The sequence below is a fragment of the Rhagoletis pomonella genome, unplaced genomic scaffold (assembly GCF_013731165.1).
Source record: "Rhagoletis pomonella isolate Grant_MI unplaced genomic scaffold, Rhpom_1.0 Rhpom_scaffold_01614, whole genome shotgun sequence".
Classification (NCBI taxonomy): domain Eukaryota; kingdom Metazoa; phylum Arthropoda; class Insecta; order Diptera; family Tephritidae; genus Rhagoletis; species Rhagoletis pomonella.
Window position 1 is genome coordinate 4,634 of NW_023460168.1, and position 19,961 is coordinate 24,594.

At 34.2% G+C, this 19,961-nt stretch overlaps 1 protein-coding gene across 1 annotated transcript in view; it reads left to right on the plus strand.

The window, feature by feature from the left end:
* Nucleotides 1-6,680: 6,680 nt before the first annotated feature.
* The window catches only part of LOC118752539 (LIM and SH3 domain protein Lasp-like), a gene marked incomplete at both ends in the record, with an annotated part of 30,164 nt that continues 16,883 nt past the window's right edge, over nt 6,681-19,961 (plus strand). Inside the window, 1 exon segment of the mRNA XM_036487446.1 lies at nt 6,681-6,775. Coding sequence (XP_036343339.1) covers nt 6,681-6,775 — 95 coding nt within the window.

Genomic DNA, 19,961 nt, shown 5'->3' on the forward strand with positions numbered 1-19,961 from the left:
ACACCACACAACCAGATCCTCAGCTATCTTGAGAGACTCGCGTAACTCTAATGCTGCTAAGTTCTGGACGCAGTAGGTGCTTTATACTGCTACTTATTCAAACCTGGTTCAACATATCCAACATGTCCAGCTTTTGACGATACCCCGCATGATACCAATCACCTCTTTCCACTTTCCACAACAACAACATCAATTTTTCGGTAAACCTTCATAATTTTGAAGCGTTTCACGTCTCACCCGACGGTTTTTGTAAATTTGTAAAATTTTCTTTGTTGGGTTGCGCTTTTTTTTGCCCATTGTCAGCAGCCAAATACATGAATTTACAATATTTACATAAGGCTGCACATTTATACAGATATACATATGCTTCGCAGAGCAAAATTAACTGACGCGCACAAATTTCGCGCGTTTGCACAACCTCTTGCAACCGCTGCAATTTGCTTTATCCCCTTTAGCACCCAGTCAAAGCATCAAACTGCCGGACGTGCGACTAAATGCTGCCTGTGCTGCCGGTGTGAATGGATGCGAAGGTTTGCAGAAACAAAAATAGGGAAAACACAAACAAAAAATGGTACGTAAATATGGTTGCTTTTGCCCGCCAGACTTTGATGAGCGGTCAACCGGGAAGGCGCGTAAATTTGAACCTCAGCACCCGGCTGTTTGTATGCACGCGCCACAAAAAAATTATGTGCCAGTGTATATGCGTTCGACTGCATTAAGCTTAATTTTTCAGGTATCCACGTACAAATACATATATAAATAGTAGGGTGCATCACAGAAAAAGGTGCGGTTTTTCTACCGGTTTATAAAATTTATAATTGAAGACCATTCTTTATACAAAAAAAAAAATAAAATAGGCACTGTTTTTCCATTGAAAATATAAAATTTGTTGTATTATGTAAGAGTTCCGACTAAATATTTCGGTAAAAATTTTCAAAATTTACGCGAGCTATACCGATTTGAACTTTTAAAAATCTCATTTTCCGATTTTCGAATCCGTTGATAAATTTTTTTTAAACATTTACGCAAACCTTTTAAGCTTAAATTCTGTCTTCATCTGAGGCGATTAAAAAAAAATATTTTCAAAATAATTTTATTTATGAAAATCTCGATTTATGGGAGTATTTTCCAATAGGTCTGGCGCACGCAAATGTAAATATTTTTCGGAAATATTTTGGGGGGACTCTTAAATTATAACAAATTTTATATTTCCGATGGACACTGCCGATTTTTTTTTATGTGGAGAGTTATGTACCCTAATACATAAGCACATACATACATAGTATGAATTTACATCTGCATATGAATAAATATGATTGCTCACATCATCACATGTCGATAAAATTTTTTCCAAGCAGCTTTTCCGCTTGAACTGTACGCAGCAGCGTATTAGATTATCCATTATCCATTATCTTTTGATCTTATTTTATTTTTCAAATATTTTTCGTCTCGTTGCAAACATTTGTATGTACATACAGTTGTCCACAAAATAATAGAAGTGCGATATTTTGACCAGTTTTTGGCTATTTATCTTTTGTTTATTTAATGTTTATTATTTTTGTTTTAACGTTTTGCTTGTTGTACAACAAACACCACATAAATTCAGATTTCAAACTTTATACAAAAATTATAAAAAATCTAAAAATTTTCACCAAAATTTCAAACTTTTTAGTCAGTAACTTTAGAAAAAAATTTGTTATGTAGTTTTGTAGCCCCTTCAATTCAAGTATAATAAAGTGCAAGTTTCAAGCTGCTAAAAAATTCCGTTAATTTTTGACGATTTTTTTTTTTGCTGGCAGTGTCCTTCATATAAAAGAAAATTGTCGAACATACTTTGTATGGAAAAAACGTAAAAACACCTTCAACAAAAAAAATTCTCAAAAACCAACAGAATTTTTTAGCAACTTGAAACCTGCACTTTATTATACTAGAATTGAATGGGCTATAAAACTGCATACCAAACTAAAGATTCTGATTAAAAAGTTTGAAATTTTGCAGATTTTTTATAATTTTTGTACAAAGTTTGAAATTTGAATTTATATGGCCTTTGTTGTAAAACCAGCTAGACTGCTATTATTTTGTGGACAACTGTACATATAAAATATTTCAGCCGATAAGCACTTAAAAAGGTGTGATTGACAGACAGACGCATGCCGCTACGGCCGGTCACATCCATATGCGGTCCATCCGTCAAAGTTTGCTATGTTGCTGCAATGCTGTAATTCGAGATTTTTCTGTGAGCACGCCACACAGGTTGCTGGTGCTGGTGCTGGTGCTGTGCCCGGTAGTTAACTGCAACATGTGCCATAATGCACTGCAACGAAGCGTCCAAACGAAACAGGAACTTTAGCAAAGCATCATTTTTTTTTTCGCATGTGAATGAACGCACGTATGGGTTGTGTGTGCGTTTTTGTATTTCCCGTAAATAACATTTGCGCATGCAGCTCGCTCTTCTGCTTTCGCCTGTTATTTGCTTGCCCGTCAGCGTCCATCTATTGTCAAATTAGTTTGAATGCATTGCATTTCCGTGCAAGGTGCGTACTATGTACTCGCGTCGACTTTCATTAGCTGCTGTTTGGCTGCGTCCTCAGCAATCAGATGCGACTTGTAATTACTTAATGAAGCTTTTTATCATTTAATTTTTTATGACTGGCCATTTGTGTACAACGGTTTTGCTGTAATAACTCAACTCCACATGTGTACTTTTTAATTATCCCCTGCCATAATGACTTAAACTAGACTTTGTACTAGTCAACCCAATATTTTGTTAAACAGGGTTGTTAAACAGTTCAAAGCCGACCGGCTTATGGCTCAAAAAAAGGTTCAGGGTTGCATGATCGCGAAAAGGCTAAGGCTAATTATGACCACAATGACCAAGAATGCTGAACATTTCAGGATGGAAATTGTCAAGTAAGGCTAAGTCATTTTTGTGTAGAAGTAAGAGGAAACATAAGGTGGAAGATTTACTTGGTAAGGGTTAGCAATAGATCTAGCTAGGTCGCAGCGCTATATATGCCCTAATAACAATAATAATTCATTGATCCCAAAAAGAGTGCCAATCCTCTGTTTATCCTTGGGCAGGTTAATGAGAACCCCATATCTATCTCTTCTGGTTGTAGTCGCGTCTTAATCTTTTGGCTTGACGGAATTCAATGATGCTTCGCCAATTCTTTTCTCTCAATCTTATTCTTTCTTTTTTGAGCTCTTCACTAATCGTGTTGGGGCCCACTGCCGAGAAAACTTCTCTCAAGGGGACTCCGCATAAGTGGAGTTATGTATGTGCCTGACAACCTCGAGGACCGTAGTCAATGGCCTCGGCAGCTGAGAAGAAGCTCAAATTCAAGGTCTGACCAGAGACTTAATTCTGGTACCACGGGGAAAAGAAGCCTTCACAGTTTACTCTGGCCTGTTTTTGGGTACGGGCCCATGGGAAGTATTGTGGTGACTGTTGTTTAATACCCAAATGCTAGTAGACCCAAAGTACGGCAGAGGCTTTAGATAGGCTTCAAGCCCTACCCAGGTGGTTAAGATGTCCGCCCCACACTGTCGCTGTGCTTTCGAGCGCCGTGGGGTTATGCCATCGTCGGCAATGACATAGAACTCCTACGCCTACCTATCGGCACATAAAGCCGACACAATTTGGAATAAATGTATCGCTGACAAGTCTTAACAACACGATTCGATTATGCTTGCGTCCAGTCGGTGTCGCATTTCGGAACACCGAATACCTTTTTCTAAGATCTGGTTAGCGGAAGATTTGGTTGGTCTTCTAGTTACTGCCGCTGTTGTTGTAGCGACACTAGTAAGCCCTGCCCAAATCGGCTACAATAAAAATCGTTGTCGTCATGCTCAACTAATGGCAGGATGTGGAAACATGCTGTTTCGACGGAGAGTGAAAGGGGTGTTAAGTGAGTATCGTTTAAGGAAGCAAGTGCAGAAGTGTTTGGTGGGGTCGTGTGCGATGCCTTCACAAGCCGGACACTTATTAGGTATGTCGCTTCTCTCGAGGCAGTTGAGGTTTTTCGTCTCCGATGATAATTCTCATGAGAATTATTCTGATCGGTTATGAGAACCTTTAACTTTACAAGTTTTTAGTGATCAACCTAAAGTAGAAAAAAAGGAATTAGTTTGAAACTAGTCAGTAGCTTCGATCGTCCGAAGTGAAATATAAGTACATAGGTGAAAGTTTTTTCTTTAATCTGTTCAAAAATGACCGCTATAGCCTATAGGTTACGAAGAGTGCTCACGAAAGAACTCGTTGGGATGTTATTTTAACTTGGTAAGCAAACATAAATAAGTACATACGTACAAACATACATGTGTATACGCACATAAAGTACTAAATACATACCTTTTAGATATGTAGCTTAGGAATGCAGTAAACATTATTTTTATCAATAGTTCCGCGTACTAATCTAACGTAACTTGTTGCTGCTGACAGCAGTCGGTCAGTCATATAGGAGACATTCATAATATTTGTGTAAATTTATTCTTTTTTCGTTGGCTCAATGCGTTGATTTTTATATTCTGTTTCGGAATTATGCTGTGGGCTATGCATTTAGCATGTTTAGGCATTTTTTGGTTGGTTTTTGTAAATTGTTTATGATTTACTGCATATGTACCAACATATTTATATACGGATTTTGATTGCTTCATCGTACTTTATTTATGAAGCACGTTTAGCTAGAATAATGGAGAGCAAGTGAAAAGAATGTAAAATATATTTTCAATTGGCTATGCTTTTTGTTATTAAATTCTTCATGCAACGTATTTGCTTCATTTGTTTTTTATATCAACAAAATATTTAGCTAAAGGCTAATGCTACCAATTAAACTGCATATTTTCAGAACTAAAATTAAAGTTTAATGCCAGAAAAAAATATTTAAACCAAACCAAAGTGTCTGAGAGTTTTGAAGAACTTGGTTGTTACTCGGTAGCCTGAAACATGACTAAAATAAGAAAACCAAAATCATCATCATTTTGCAGAAGAACCCCAACATTTTGTGCAGAAAACTGGCGCAGAAGGTGGAATGTTCCGACTTTTTGTGTCCGCAAAACATATATTGAGGAATGTTTGGAAAAAAGACTAAAGCATTTCCTAAGACAGCCTGAGGTTTCCACTTTCTTTTGACCGTACCTAGCCTCTTGTCATTACAGCAAATTGGCTTTGGAATGGTACTCGAAGAAAAATGTGTGTGTGAATCGGGTAGCAAATCTGCCGAACTGTCCAGATCTCAGACCAATCGAAAGATACTGGGCGTTGGTCAAAATATAAATCAAGGCAACAAAGAAAGTAGGCAGGAATGCTAAAGATTCAGCAACTCGAAAAGTATCAGATAATACCATAAAATCGTTAATGGAAGGGGTATCAGAAAAGTATTTTTATTTTTATTTTTTTTTTTTATAAAAATGATGGAAAAAGTTTAACAGGACATTTCTGGCTAAGATAGTAAAAAGTCTTTCACAAGAAAAATGAAAGACAGATGGCAAGATGGTTCGAAATACTTTTGTTATTCTAGTACAAAAGTCTTGGAAAAAAGCTCTCTCATTCACCACTCATGTTGAAAAGCTAATTTGAGACAAAGCACTTGTATATCATTTACCTCGAGCCACTCCACCAGCCGCAATGGCCGAGTGGGCATTGGTCAGGCGTGCGAATCGAGACATCCCAGTTCTTTCTTTTTTTCAGTATACATTTTTTTCGTTTTTAATTTAATTTTTCAAATTATTTATATAAAAAATGGAAATATATATATTTTAATTAAATTTTTAGAAACTTATTTTACTTTTTTTCTTTTTAATTTAATTTTTTAGTGGTTTTGTTGTGATAGGTTAAAAAAAATACTTTATTTTTTTAATTTCATTTAATTTTTAGGAACTTATTTGATTTTTTATTAGTTAATTAGATTTTCATTTACTTTTTAAAATTTTTATTGTTTTTTATTTAATAAGTAGGAAATTAAATTTTCTTTTAATTTTTAGTTTATTGTTTTAAAAAGAAAAATACATTTTTTTGTTTCGTTTGATTAATTTTTATTATTTTATGATTTTTTTTAAATTGTTTTTCTTTTTTTTTTAATAAAACTTAACCTACTTTAATTTTAAGTACTACATATTTTTTCTTTTTCCAATATAATTTTCTTTTATTTATTAATTTTAATTGTTTTAAAAAGAAAAATATTTATGATTATTCAATTCGTTAGCAGATCTTTCAATCAGTCTTTCGAAAGACAGTAAAGAGTAGGCAGAATTGACAATTGTGCTTGAAAGACTGTGGTGAGTTGAAAGACAGTTTCCCGAATCGCCCTGTAAATGTACCTATATAAAAAATTAATCAGTTAAATATGACCTTTATTTTTAACTTTCGAGTTTTCGAATTTACCCCCGGCAATTTTTACAAATTTATTAAATATCAAATGTATTGAAACCTTTTCATCGAATGTTAAACACTTGGCACCCTTATCTCATATATCAAAAAACCAAACTAGGAAATAAACCTAAGCGATTTTTTTTTCGGAAATTGGTTTTTGAAACATGTTAAGAAAATGTCACTTATGATTTTTTCGCGATGTTTTTTTTTCAATGCGTGAAAGAAAGTAATACTTTATAAATTTAAAATTAAAATTTTTTTTTGAAACTTGCAATAATTTTTATTTATTTTTATTCTTATCTACTTTCAGACATGGCACAAGACATGTTTCAAGTGCACAGAATGTGGTATGACATTGAATATGAAAACATACAAAGGATACAACAAATTGCCATATTGCGAAGCGTAAGTACAATTCTAAGCATACATATGTATGTATACTCAGAGTCATTTGAATAGCAGGGTATGATCCTCAGTATGTATAGTTTTCCTTTTGTTTGTTTAATATTCGTTAATTTTTTGTAAAATTGTAGCATCATATTCTACTTGTAAAACTGATTTAAAAATTTTATAAAAATTAAAAAAAAAACATGTCAGCCTAATGATTTGCAGTGCATAAATTAATAATAGTTTTAGAAAAATTTCTGGTATGCAGTTTTGTAGCCCATTCAGTTTTAGTATAATAAAGTGCAAGTTTCAAGTGGCTACAAAATATCGTCGATTTTTGACAATTATTGTTTTTTTTTTTTGTTGACAATGCTGCGCATTTTCTTCGACATACAAAATTTGTCGAGCATATTTTGCTAAATTTTTATAAAAAATTTATGAATACATACCGAAGATCAAAAGATTGGGCTATTCAAATGACGCATTGTATACATATCTATCTTCACTACGATTTATTAAATAAAATTAGCTATAATTTTATTGCACCAAATTTAGTTACTGTGTGAAAATGTATGCGCCCAGGAATTTACGCCATATGCTACTCGGTTTATGCACCTACTAAAAATAATTACCTACTATTATTATTATACTATACACACAAAAAGTTTATGAGCAATTATCTCCCAAGTGTATATGTACTTACTACGTAATAAACTTCAGCTGCATTTATACATATTTACGTATTTACATAAAAATGTGTGTTTGTGCCATTGACATAGTTACAACAGATAACACAATATACTTTTGAGTTTAATTGGTCTTTCTCATAGCCGCTATTCATGAAATTTGCTGTATTAGGGTGGAGAAGTCTTAACTATGATTTTTGAAACGCTTTTTATCTTATCTGCGAAGTCTGTGATAAAGGCATTTTTACAACAGTAAAGGCTTTCGCATACAGTGCATGTGGATAGAGAAATTCCCATTGGTTGTTTGTGCATACTGAGTTCTTGAATTCCAAAGTTTTTACGTAAATTAAACAAATGATAATGCGACAACTACTTATACATTGATAATATGTATGTATGTATTAAGCTAAATTTATTCTAACGTTTAATGGAATATATCAGATATAACCTAAATTGCCAGTGCAGTATAGTAGACCTCCTAAGTATGCAATTACAGTTTGCGGATATCGACTCTTGCGCCCACTATCGCGTACCCTGATGAGCAACGATATACGTAGCGAGTTGCGATATACGTACGGTGACCATAAATATGGATTCAAAATGAAGGACAATTTTTCAAAAATATGCCTACATATATTTACGTAGTGTAGAAATATCGAAAGAGTATTTATGATTCTGAATTCTTAATACATTTTAAACATTAAAAACGAATCACGTTTTCTTCATCGATATTAATCTTTTTTTACATGAATATTTATAAAAGTATAGTAAAATATATTATAATTACAATAGCTTACACGAAAAGTGAAAATCTTTAAAAGAAGCTAATTTTGAGTCGTTCAAAACGAAAACAATACCCTTTTTTGTTTTTTGTACTTTTCGCAGTTATTTTACAAAAATCGACGTCATGAATCCACGTAAACGACGAGTTACAAAGGTATTTATGTGCCCTTTACAAAAATATATAATTTGCGCAGATTGCGCTTCGTAGCATCTACATTTCTAATCCGATTTTCATTATCTTTGGCTCAAAATTTACTGTAATGATATATCTTCTTTATCGAATTTCTAAACTAATGAAAAAAATAATCAAATAAAACTGCGTATTTGATTGAAAATCTCACTTTTTTCGACTTTGGCGACAAAATGCAAATGGTCGCCTAAAGCACTAATAATTTTCATTGAAGTCGCCACAAGTTATATATTTTGGTAAGAGGCACATCAATACCCTTCGAGATGTAAGTCGCTTACGTTAATTGGGAGATTTTTTCATGAGATATTGAAGAAAAGCTACGAAAAGTACCAAGAAACACTTTTTTCAAAAAATCCATCCATTGTCCGATAATTTTAAAATAACGAATAACATGCGGGACAAATGCAGGACACTTGGAAAAAAGTAGGACATTTTCAGGTTTTTCAGGTTTGAAAAACTACGCAGGACCGACCTTTGAAAAACAGTACGGTCCTGCAAAAAACAGAACGGATGATCACCGTAGATATACAACAAGTTTGGAATTTTCGATGCCAGCAGAAGGAGAGGAGCTCTCTAGGAGGACCACTCCTATATATTAGACTTAAAGATCAACTGAAATCTGTAGCGTCTGTCCCCGAAGAATTATCTTGGAAGACTGTACGACTTTTATATTCACTAACGATTTCGGCATGGATTTGGAACTCGCCACTAAAATATGTGCTATTGAAAAAAAAATCACAAAGTGTTAAAAAGACTATAGACTATAGTGTGAGGAAGGAGATCGAGAACCTCAATATTGAATTTACATTTTCCCGGTCAGGCGATGTTTCAGAGAATGCGACCTATACACACTTTCCAAGAATTGTTACGACGTTGTAGGGGGAACTTAAGAACTAGCGTTGTCAACTACAACTGTCATTTAAAAGAGAGCAGACGCCTTCTATCCGTGATGTAGAGGGTCTTCTTCGCGATGTATTGTTGTTGTTGTCATAACATATTGACAGTCCTTGGCTAGATATAAATGTGGATCGTTTTGGCTACTTAAAGCTGCAGGAATAGTTGTGTTTGTAACAACATACAAATGTCTCCGAGGGGGTTTTTTTTTGGGAACGGGCGTCATCTACTATCATCCATTCCTGTGGGCCCCCTATCGGCGAGATTTGCCACACTGAGGGGCGTGGCATCCGTCAAGCTCTTTTATTTATATGCACTTGGATAGAAACTCTGGTAAAAGAAGGAGTATTTCCCCATCGTCCGATAATACAGCCACGATTATAAAACGACCGATAACGGACTGAGACCGATCGACTTCGCCGGGGACCAAAGAAATGTACACTGCATAACTACTAGGTTTCAGCATAGTAGGATTTATTAAGTTTAAGCTGGCCTGAAACAACTCCTTATTCGACAAAAAATTCCAATCATCTGAAGCAAAAAAAGAGTGCATTTTAGTTTATGAAAGTTGAACACCGAGATCATTTGACTATACACCTTTGGACTTTTTTATGAGGTAACTTAAATGACGTTATTTATGCGAATAAACCTCAAACTCGGGAGCGCTTAAAAACCTATATTTTTTAATGATCGATATTTAAAGACTCCGGAAATTCCGGAAACCCCTAAGGCACATACTTACATATGTACAAATGTACCTATGCATTTTCGCATTTTTACTTTAGTGCATTAATTAGAAAATTTGATCTTCTCCGACAGTCAGGCAGCCCTAAAAGCTGTAAGGGTTATCATCGGCCTCTGTCTAATTGGCTTACACGCCATGATGCTGCAGGTAAATACAGCGGGTCATTATCGTAAATGCAAGAATATAGGAGAAGAGGGAAGCCACTGTCCGGCCTTGAGAATGAGATTACATCCACTTGGAAAACCATCCATTTAAGGCCTTGCAGAAATCTTACAGCTAGAAAAATGCAGCTATTTAAGCGCGGGTCTACGTGTGCGAAGAATGTGGTCTCCAATTATTTTAACTTACCAGCATAAACTCAACTATTGATTGTTGCGATCGAACTATCGATCGGCTTAATAAAGCTGTCAGAAATAAATAAAGTTAAAAATAAAATAAACTATTTTGGCCTCGGTAGGTAACTGGAAAGCGGAGGCCTTCTATAAGGTTAAAAAACTAACCTTAAAGAAATCTTTACTAAATTTACTCGTAAGATGCTTCAAATGTGGCTGTGCTGTCAGAAAGTAAATGAACCTTTAAATTAACAACTTACAACATTTAAACCACCCCTTGCAAATTGAAAATTCTCAAACTTATCTACACACTTATAGCTCAACAAATTTCATTGCATTGCCAATGGGGAAATTAATTTTCAGTTGTTTGAAATATTTGAATATGCATCTCAACTTTTCGAATGAATGTACATAGGTACTGGCTATACGTGCTACGTATATACGTTTGTAGTATGTACTTGTATGTATGCATTCATGATATGTGTAAATAATGATTTTAATTGCCATTTCCAAAGCATTTGTACGAGTTCTCTAAGAGGGGATAATTTTGAGTGGAATAAAATGCTCTATTACACCCTTGGGAGTTGATGAGGTGAAAATTTATGTAAACTTATCTACATGCCTGCATATATTTTTATGTACATACCCTCATAATATTATGTATGTCAGCAGGAAATTATCTCGCACGCATTGGTATACATATGCATTTACAAATTTACCTATGTACGATAAACGATTGTGCTCAGCAACCACAGTTTTGCAGCAGTTGGTGGCATCTAAAGCCTTTTCTTTTTTCTTTTTTTACAAACTTTTCACAACAACAACATCTTCACAATGCGTTTTGTTACTTCTATATTATGTTTTCTTGTTGCGTGAGGCATGAATGACGTTTTGTTGACAATGTCACACCTCACTGCTGCGTTAAGGATGCATGTTGTTATTACCAGTGTGGCCAGGTTAGTGTCTTTGTGGCTAGATTGACCATGTGATTTTATATCATAGCCCCAGATTTTGCGATCTAAATAGCGGCCATACAAAATATCTTCAATATTTGTAAAACTGCTGTTTACCATTCAAAAATTACTATGGATGTGCAAAGTAATATTTCTTTGAGAAAATATTGTTTTTTTTAGCTTTTTTCAGGGACCCTAACGGTTATGATTATTATAATAAAATCGTAATTCAACCGTTAAAATTGAATTTTATGTTTTTTATTTTGTTTCGACTAAGAATAATCTTATCTTGTGGATTTTTTTGATAAAATTTTGCATCGTTCTTTTTTCGATCATATTATGACCGTTATTTTCATATTTTTTATAAAAAATTTAAATCGGTCATAAAATCGTAGTCTCTATGATAGCGATTAGAAATGATAAAAAATAGAAATCCAAAATAGCGTTTGTTTTTGATTGAAAAAAAATCTGAAAATAACGGTTTTTCATGATTGAATTAATCAAAAAAACAGGATTGTGGAATGATTTAAAAATAACAATCTTGATATTTGACGGTTATTTGCGGTTTATGCTTTTTTAAGTTTTTATACCCGAGCGCACTTGTGCACAAGGGTATTATAACTTTGTTCACATAACGGTTGTTTGTAACAGGCAAAACGAATCGAGATAGATATAGACAAATGTATACATAAATGATCAGGATGAAAAGAGAAATCGATTAAGCGGTGACTGTCTGTCCGTCCGTCCGTCCGTCCGTCTGTCCGTCTGTGCACACGATAACTCGAGTAAAAATTGAGATATCTTAACGAAACTTGGTATGTGCACTTCTTTCGGGCGTAGGACGGATGGTATTGAAAATGGGCAAAATCGGACAATAACCACGCCTACCTCCCATATAACGGTAATTTTCAGAAATACAAAAACTGCGATATTTTAGTAACTACTGAAGATAATTCACTCAAAATTGATATTTATAATAAATTTTAGATGAAAAATAAGAATATTAACATTTTTTTGAAAATGGGCGTAGCCACGCCCACTTATGGTTACATGTGTATATCTTGGTAACCGCTGCATCAATTTATTCCAAACTTTGCACAGTTGTTGGCCTTGATACAGCATACTAAATGGCCGAAAATTTTAAAAATTGGACAATAACCACGCCCACTTCCCATATAACGGTAATTTTCAGAAATACGAATACTGCGATATTTTAGTAACTACTGAAGATTATTCACTCAAAATTGATATTTACAATAAGTTTTAGACGAAAAATAAGAATATTATAAATTTTTGGAAAATGGGCGTAGCCACGCCCAGTTATGTTTACATGTGTATATCTTGGTAACCGCTGCACCAATTTCTTCCAAACTTGGCACAGTTGTTATCCTTGGTATAACATACGAAATGGCCGAAAATTTTTAAAATAGGACAATAATCCCATATAACGGTAATTTAGAGAAATACGAAATCTTCGATAAATCAGTAATTATTGAAGCTAATTTATTCAAAATTGATGCTTGCAACAATTCGTTACCAAGAAATACGTTTAGGATACAATTTTGAAAAATGGGCGTGGCACCGCCCACTTATGATCACATATATGTATCTCGGTAACCGTTCTACCAATTTGTACCAAACTCGGTGTGGTTATTGTACTTGCCACATAGAAGCAAAACGTTGAAACTTATTGAAATCGAACTAAAATTACGGCCGCTTTTCATATAACAGTAAATTTCAGATATGCTTGAAACTTCAATATTTCGAAATTTAAGGACGCTAATTTACTCAAAATGGATACACCTCGGTTTACCATGTAGCGGTAGCTTTCGGAAAGGTGAAAAACATATATTTAATACTTGCGCCGGGTATTTAATGTTCGGCTCCGCCCGAACTTAGACTTTTTTACTTGTTTTTTTTTTGTGTTTCAACAAACAATGGTGGGCACGAAAATATTAGCTTTCAACTGTATTTTTTGCAATTTGAGTTGTTGACGTACTACCAGTGTACTCTGATGTAGAAAACAATCATTATTCTTTAGTTTGATCCTCCATGAGAATATTTTCTATACTCTATTCACAAAATTTGCGAATTCCTTTTTTCATACCTTAAAATATGCAGTCGTTATTAGTGTGATCGATTTTATTTTGTGTTTTGATGAACAGGATTTAAAAAAGTATTTAAAGAAAATCGCTTTCGCTGAACTTGTCAAGTTGGTTTATATTTTTTAGTTATGAATATACCTACCGACTTCTTTTTAGCTAAATTTTTCATAACATATACTCGTACATAACTTTTTATGACGCTTTTACAAAATCAATCTAATTTCGGTTTTTGCGATCATCTGGTCACACTGGTTCTTACTATTCACCACCCTTGCTGCTGCTGTCACTTCCATTCTTATACTATTTACGATTGAATACCGGTGCTAAGACAACAATAATCTCAGCACCACTCCCACTACTTACTGCCTGGCAATTGTTTTCATATACATACATATGTATGTATGTATGCTCCTGCTGTTTTGTTGTTGTTTTCTTTACGAGAGTCGCTGAAATATTTATTGTTGTGCGCTTGGCAACTTACTTCAGCTTTTTCTGTCATTCCACTGGAGGAAATAGGAAATGCAGTTGTGGCACGATTTGTGACAGCGAGAATGGCAGCGAGAAAACAAAGTCAATGAGCAAAAGTGATGATGAAATTTAAATAAGCCAAAGCAAACCCAGTCAGCATTTAAAAGATAATTGGAAATATTTGTGCATATGTATGTATTTCCTAAAGCGATGGACTTAACGACTCGTCTATGGAGGAGAGCGTTGCGCTCAGCTGTGTCAACATAAAAGGGGGAAGAGTCTTTCGTTTATTATTTTGATCGTGTAAGTCAGGGATGGGCACATTTTGGGCTGCCAAAGCAGTCAAAGGGGCAACGATTGCTACGGATTTTCTAGAAGAACCTTATACGAATTTTATTTCAAGTTGTGTCATAGCGATTTGCACATGAATCGTCATTAAGATTCCATCATAGGATTCCAATGCAAACGAATATGTTTTTTGAAAATGCTATTGTTAGTTAGAAAGCATGTTTTGAAAAAAAAAAATCTAAGGACGAACTCGAGGGCAACGCTCGAAAATGTGCGCGTCGTTTGAAGGATGACGGACTTCAACAAAACTGAGAGCAAATACAAGTGCAAGTAGGTGGAGGTAAGGTTGATTTTGGATAGCTGAGTCTTGGCATAGGAATTTTAGAGATTACTAGGGAAAAATACGTGGATACGCCAAAGAATATTTTGTTGCCTATGAAAAGTACAATATTGTAATAGGTAAATGCAAATCCACATACCCTTTGCATTAGCGTAGACTGGTTAAGAAGTTAAAATCTAAAAGTTTTGGTTGCTCACCTTGTAGTTCAGATTTCTCCAAACAGTATAATTCAATTAAATTTTTTTTAAAGTATTATGGAGTTCCAAACTTCTAGAATCTGAATATAAATTACTGTATTCTTAAAACTTTGCGTCTGCTTGTGCATAATTTTTCTTTAGTATCCATATTCATAATGACTCAGTTTAATTTATCCCGAATTTCCACTATGCATTGACCTAACCAAAAATTGGAGGCATTTAAAAAATGCCAGGTGGAAATGAATTTAATGACAATTTTTTCTAACATAATGACATGCATATTTTTAATGCCCAACTTTTTCATTCCAATTTTTGCCATTCAATGCCTAGTGGAAATCCAGCATTATGTGTTCGCAGAACGTCAACTGTTTAAAAATGTAGAAGTTTGTAATAGCTAAAAAAAACTTGCTTTACAAAGTTTAAAAAGCTTTGCGCTTGACTTATACACAATGTTGTGCTTAATCACCTTTCAGTCGGTGCGTCACAAAAGTTTCGAAAAACTTTATTTAGTGCGGATATGATGTGTGAAGGCATGCCTTGTTTGTTATTTGAATGTTTAATTTTCATTTTGCGGCTTTTCGTTTTTGGCAGTGGCTAAAAAAAAAACACTAAAAAACTACTGAAACGTAAAGTTTTTGAATTTTAGTACGTTTTTTAAATAGCAATCGGGTTGACTAATAAATAAAGAGAGTAAAGAAGCAATAACTATTTGCGTAAGGCAAACTTAGCTCAGCAGGTAGAAAACACAGTGAGCTCGATGAAGAAGTCTGATAAGGAGTTGTGGTATCTCGAAGTGGAAGCTATAATTTCTATCCAAAGTAAACTATTTTGTTTTTCCATTACAACTTTTCACTAAAATGGTCTCACGGTTTTTTGTATGAGATAATTTTAAGCTTCTTTGAAAAAACTTATTTTTTAAGGTTATACCCTGAAGTTATAATTTGTTTCTGGTTTTGCCATTATTTTGGGAATGAAAATATGGCTTCAGGAATGTGGTAGAATACAGCCAAAAGAACCTTAAATTTTAAGAAATTTTAACGTAGGTGTTAACTGTTCTCGAAGACTGTTTAAAACATTTTCAGCGCAGACTTCGACCTATGACAGGAGGGAATAATTGATTGAGAGAACGATTTCGTGTTAAGGTAGATACAATTTATATTAAGAGTGTCCCAGAATATAAGGGGTAAATTTTGTCTTGTGAAATTTGTTGCTCGAATCAAGTCCTTTTCACTACCAAACTTTCAGACCACAGCTGGGGTTTCGGTGGAAAACCAAGCAGCAGCCTCCACCTAAGAAATATCGGACGCACTCCAGGGTAGCTAGGCCTAGTTTTGCTGAAGTGGCTACGGACAGTATACTCATCGGGGTTCTTGACCGCGGCAACGAACTCGCTGCATCCCTCGAGACCAGTGGAGGTGATCGTGCATACCAAATATTCTAAATAATTTTAGCTTTAGAGAAGAGCAGATTTACTTTACTACCTTACCTTTGACTACATTTCGTACTTTTGCGTCCACTGTACAATGGCATCTAATGCCAATCAAATATTTTTCCTTTCATAACTCCAACATACCACAAATACATACATATTTATTTACTTTGTCTGTTATCTGCGCTCAGTTGTCATGCATCATTTGTTTGAGTGAATGGATAATCCTTATCACTTTGAAATAGAATCTCTACGTTATCAAGCCATTCACTAGCATCGTTGTCAACATCAATGTTCTTAAAAATTTTCGCCTGACAGCAAGTGTTGGCACTTCAAAGTTGAAGTCAGCTACAAAGTTAGTTATTTTTATTTCACTTTTTTTTTTTGTGCTTCAACTCTTTTAAATATGTTCGATATATGCATGGAGCATCGACATACATATGTACGTACCTACTCCTATCTTCTATCGAATCCAATTTAATTTCACCACTTTTCAGCTGCCTTTTTTCGGTGTGTGTGCGAAATGGCATGACAACAGTTGGACTCTTTTTTTTTTCCTTTTTCACAATTTGCGTATTGCAAAATTCGAATGTTGCTCCTTTCAACTACTCCAAGCAAACAAGTACAAATAAGAGTAGATAGTATCTATCAAATGGTTTCCTTGAGGCTTCTTGCACAAGCCAAATGTAATCAAATGCTGCAAATGGAAGATGAAAAATTTTCCAAGCAGCAAGAGTTAGTTGCTTCCGATAGAAGGACGGACAGGCGGACGGACGGACTACAAGTGAACTACTGTTATTCATTTGTTATTTGGCAACTTGCCTCCGCACGATTACAATGGCTGCACTCCACATAGAAATTTTGAAGCAATCTGAAGTGGATACTTAGTATATGATATATTTACACGAACGCTTACGAGTACATCGACGATAATGTTTGCGCTTCCAAAGTAAAAAAAAAAAGAGTTACATAGTTGTATGGTTGTGAAAAATAATTTAGAAATGTCCCTTTTTCCGGCATTCATTGCTTGCTTTTCTTTAATTTTACAGCGCATTTTGTTAGGTAAGTTTGGGTGTGTGTGTGTGTGTGTGTGTGTGTGTATAGTGGTTTTGTATTATTTTATTGCTATTCTTCTTCGTTTACTTTTACTCGTTTTTTTTCAAGCAGCCCACTTTTCCTTTCTGCGATTCATACTCGATATTATTGGGAGCAACTACACTCCTGCCTAGTATCTATGACTAAAAGAAGTAATTGTTGTTGGAATTGTTGTAGATTCGTATGTACATTAAGGTGGTCCAAAAATGCATGTGAAAAATCAAAGTCGGTATTTTTATGCTCTCGTCCCTAGCATTGTTCTATATCGAAAAAATATACCTCATTTAAATATTTTGAAATCAAAAAATATTTAGAGGTCGCTCAAAGCGCTCAAAGTTTTCCATGTACATATTTTATATGGCGAAAAAACATTTTTTTCGTAGAATTCGGCATAGAATTCTTGAAAATCAGGAGATTCCCAATAATAATACCTAATTGTTTATGTAACCATATTGTCATAGTAAATAACTATATTTTATAGGTCCGCCAAAAACCCCAGAAATTTAGTATCAAAAATTTTTTAAATAAGCAATTGGGTATTATTATTGGAAATGTCCTAAAGAGAACCAGTGTTTTCTGATCGAAAAATATTGATTTTCAAGAATTCTGTACCATTTCTACAAAAAGTAGTTTTTTCCCACATAAAATGCATGTAAAACTTTGAGCGACCTCTAAAAATGTTAAAATATATAAATAGCGGTATATTTTTTTTGGTAAAGAACAATCCTAGGGGATTAGAGCATTAAAATTCGGACTTCACGTTTTTGAACCACCCTAATATACAATACATAACTACACCAACTCTACACTCTGTCCATATCGTTGGTCTCATTTGGAGCATTTTGAGTTTGAAGTTGCGTTTTTTTTTTTGTTTTTAGTTTCGTATAACTGCAAGTATGTTTCCTCCTTTCCAATTGTGGCATAGTTGTATTATTCGTTCAACCCGTTATTGTCCCATTGAATGCTATGTAAGTATTGTATGGGTATTCCTCCATTATTCTATGTTGACCCAATATGCCCGTTAGCGGTATTTTAATTGTTGGTAAATGCTCTGTTAATCCTGCTACAAATTAAAAGCATTTAAACTCTTAACTGGTGCAATGAACTATAAATGTCGTTGAAAAAAAATTTCGCCAGTTTCCCTAATAAGCATGCAAGTATAAGTTTGTACGTATGTAGGCTGTATAATGGATTGCCGGATATTTAGGGAAAGTTTGCTCAAATTAAAAATGTAAATAGCAAGACTCGAAAAGCTATCAATATAATTGAACGCTGGATGGCTTTTCGTCTGTGTAATAAGATAAATTAAAATAAAATGCAGCAAAAAGTATATAATAGGTGAGATTAAGTTAAGCTGGATTACCATTACAGTACCATAAAGTTCTTCAAACTTTTTTTCGATAAAGCTAAAAAAAAAAATAATAAAACTGTTGGGAGTAGCTTTTCCATAGTTCTAGACAAGGTGTATTAAACAAGGTGGTGTTGGGGCGACAGCTGAGTTTTTCGCCGTGGAGGCCATTACCTCAAAATGATGTGTTTGTTGTAACTCATACCAATGACAGTATGGACATCAGCGTATAATTTGTTAGTGTAATTTTTTACTTATATACGGCCAACACCACCTTGTTAAATACGCCTTGGTTCTAGAGCTCCTGAAAAGAAAATAACTTCTGCAAAATTACACCGAAAAAAATATTTCTTCAAAAAAGTCGAAAAAGTTAAATTTTTGAAAAATAAAAATAAAAAATAAAAATTAAATCTGTTGTTGTTTTTGTTGTTGTTCTAGAGTTCCTGAAAAAAAAACTTCTGCAAAATTAAGCCGAAAATTTTTTCAAAAAAATATTCAACAATTTTTATTGAGCTTGAGGCCGTTTTTAATGAAAAACTTATTGTGGAAAAGCAACAATAAGTAATTTGAAAAAATGGTAGAAGTGATAGCTATTTCGGAAATAACCACATTTTCTCATCACATAAAATTTTTGAAAAAAAAAAAAAATTAAAATGAAAACTGTTCTGAGTAGCTGTTCACTAGTTCTAGAGTTCCTGAAATGGATAAAAGGTTCTGAAAAATTACGAAAAAAACCTTTTTTCAAAAAAGTCCTTTAGTTTTTTTTTTAATAAAAATTAAAACTGTTCTGAGTAGCTTTTCAATAGTTCTTGAGTTTCTGAAAAGGAAGAAAAAAGTTTTGAAAAATAACGCCAACTTCCCAGACAGAACTAATTCGTAGTAAGGCGACTCTCATTTGTCTTTTCTGGTAACTATGTGCCCCACTCTTAAGAGTTCTAAGTCGATAAGTCGTTAGTCATTAGTTAATAAAGATTAGTCCATGGCAGTTAGTCATTAGTCTTACTTAAGTCTTTAAACAGAAGTCATATTTCGTCATTCATTAGTCATAAGACATACTTAGTTGTTCCTTAAGTAACACACTAGTATCTTAATATGGTGTAAATTTATACACCAGTGAGCTATTAGAGTAGTCGTTATTCAAAATCCATTACTCGTTAGTCATTGGTCAATGGGCATAAGTCATTTGTCATAAACCACTTGTCTTTCTTCTTCTGTAACCGCCAAAGCGAGTCCGAATCAGAATGCCTGTCCTTTCTCTTCTGTGCCAACTGACGCCAATTGGAAATGCCAAGTGAAGCCAAGTCCTTCTCCATCTAGTCTTTCTAATACAGAGGAGGCCTCCTCTTCCTCT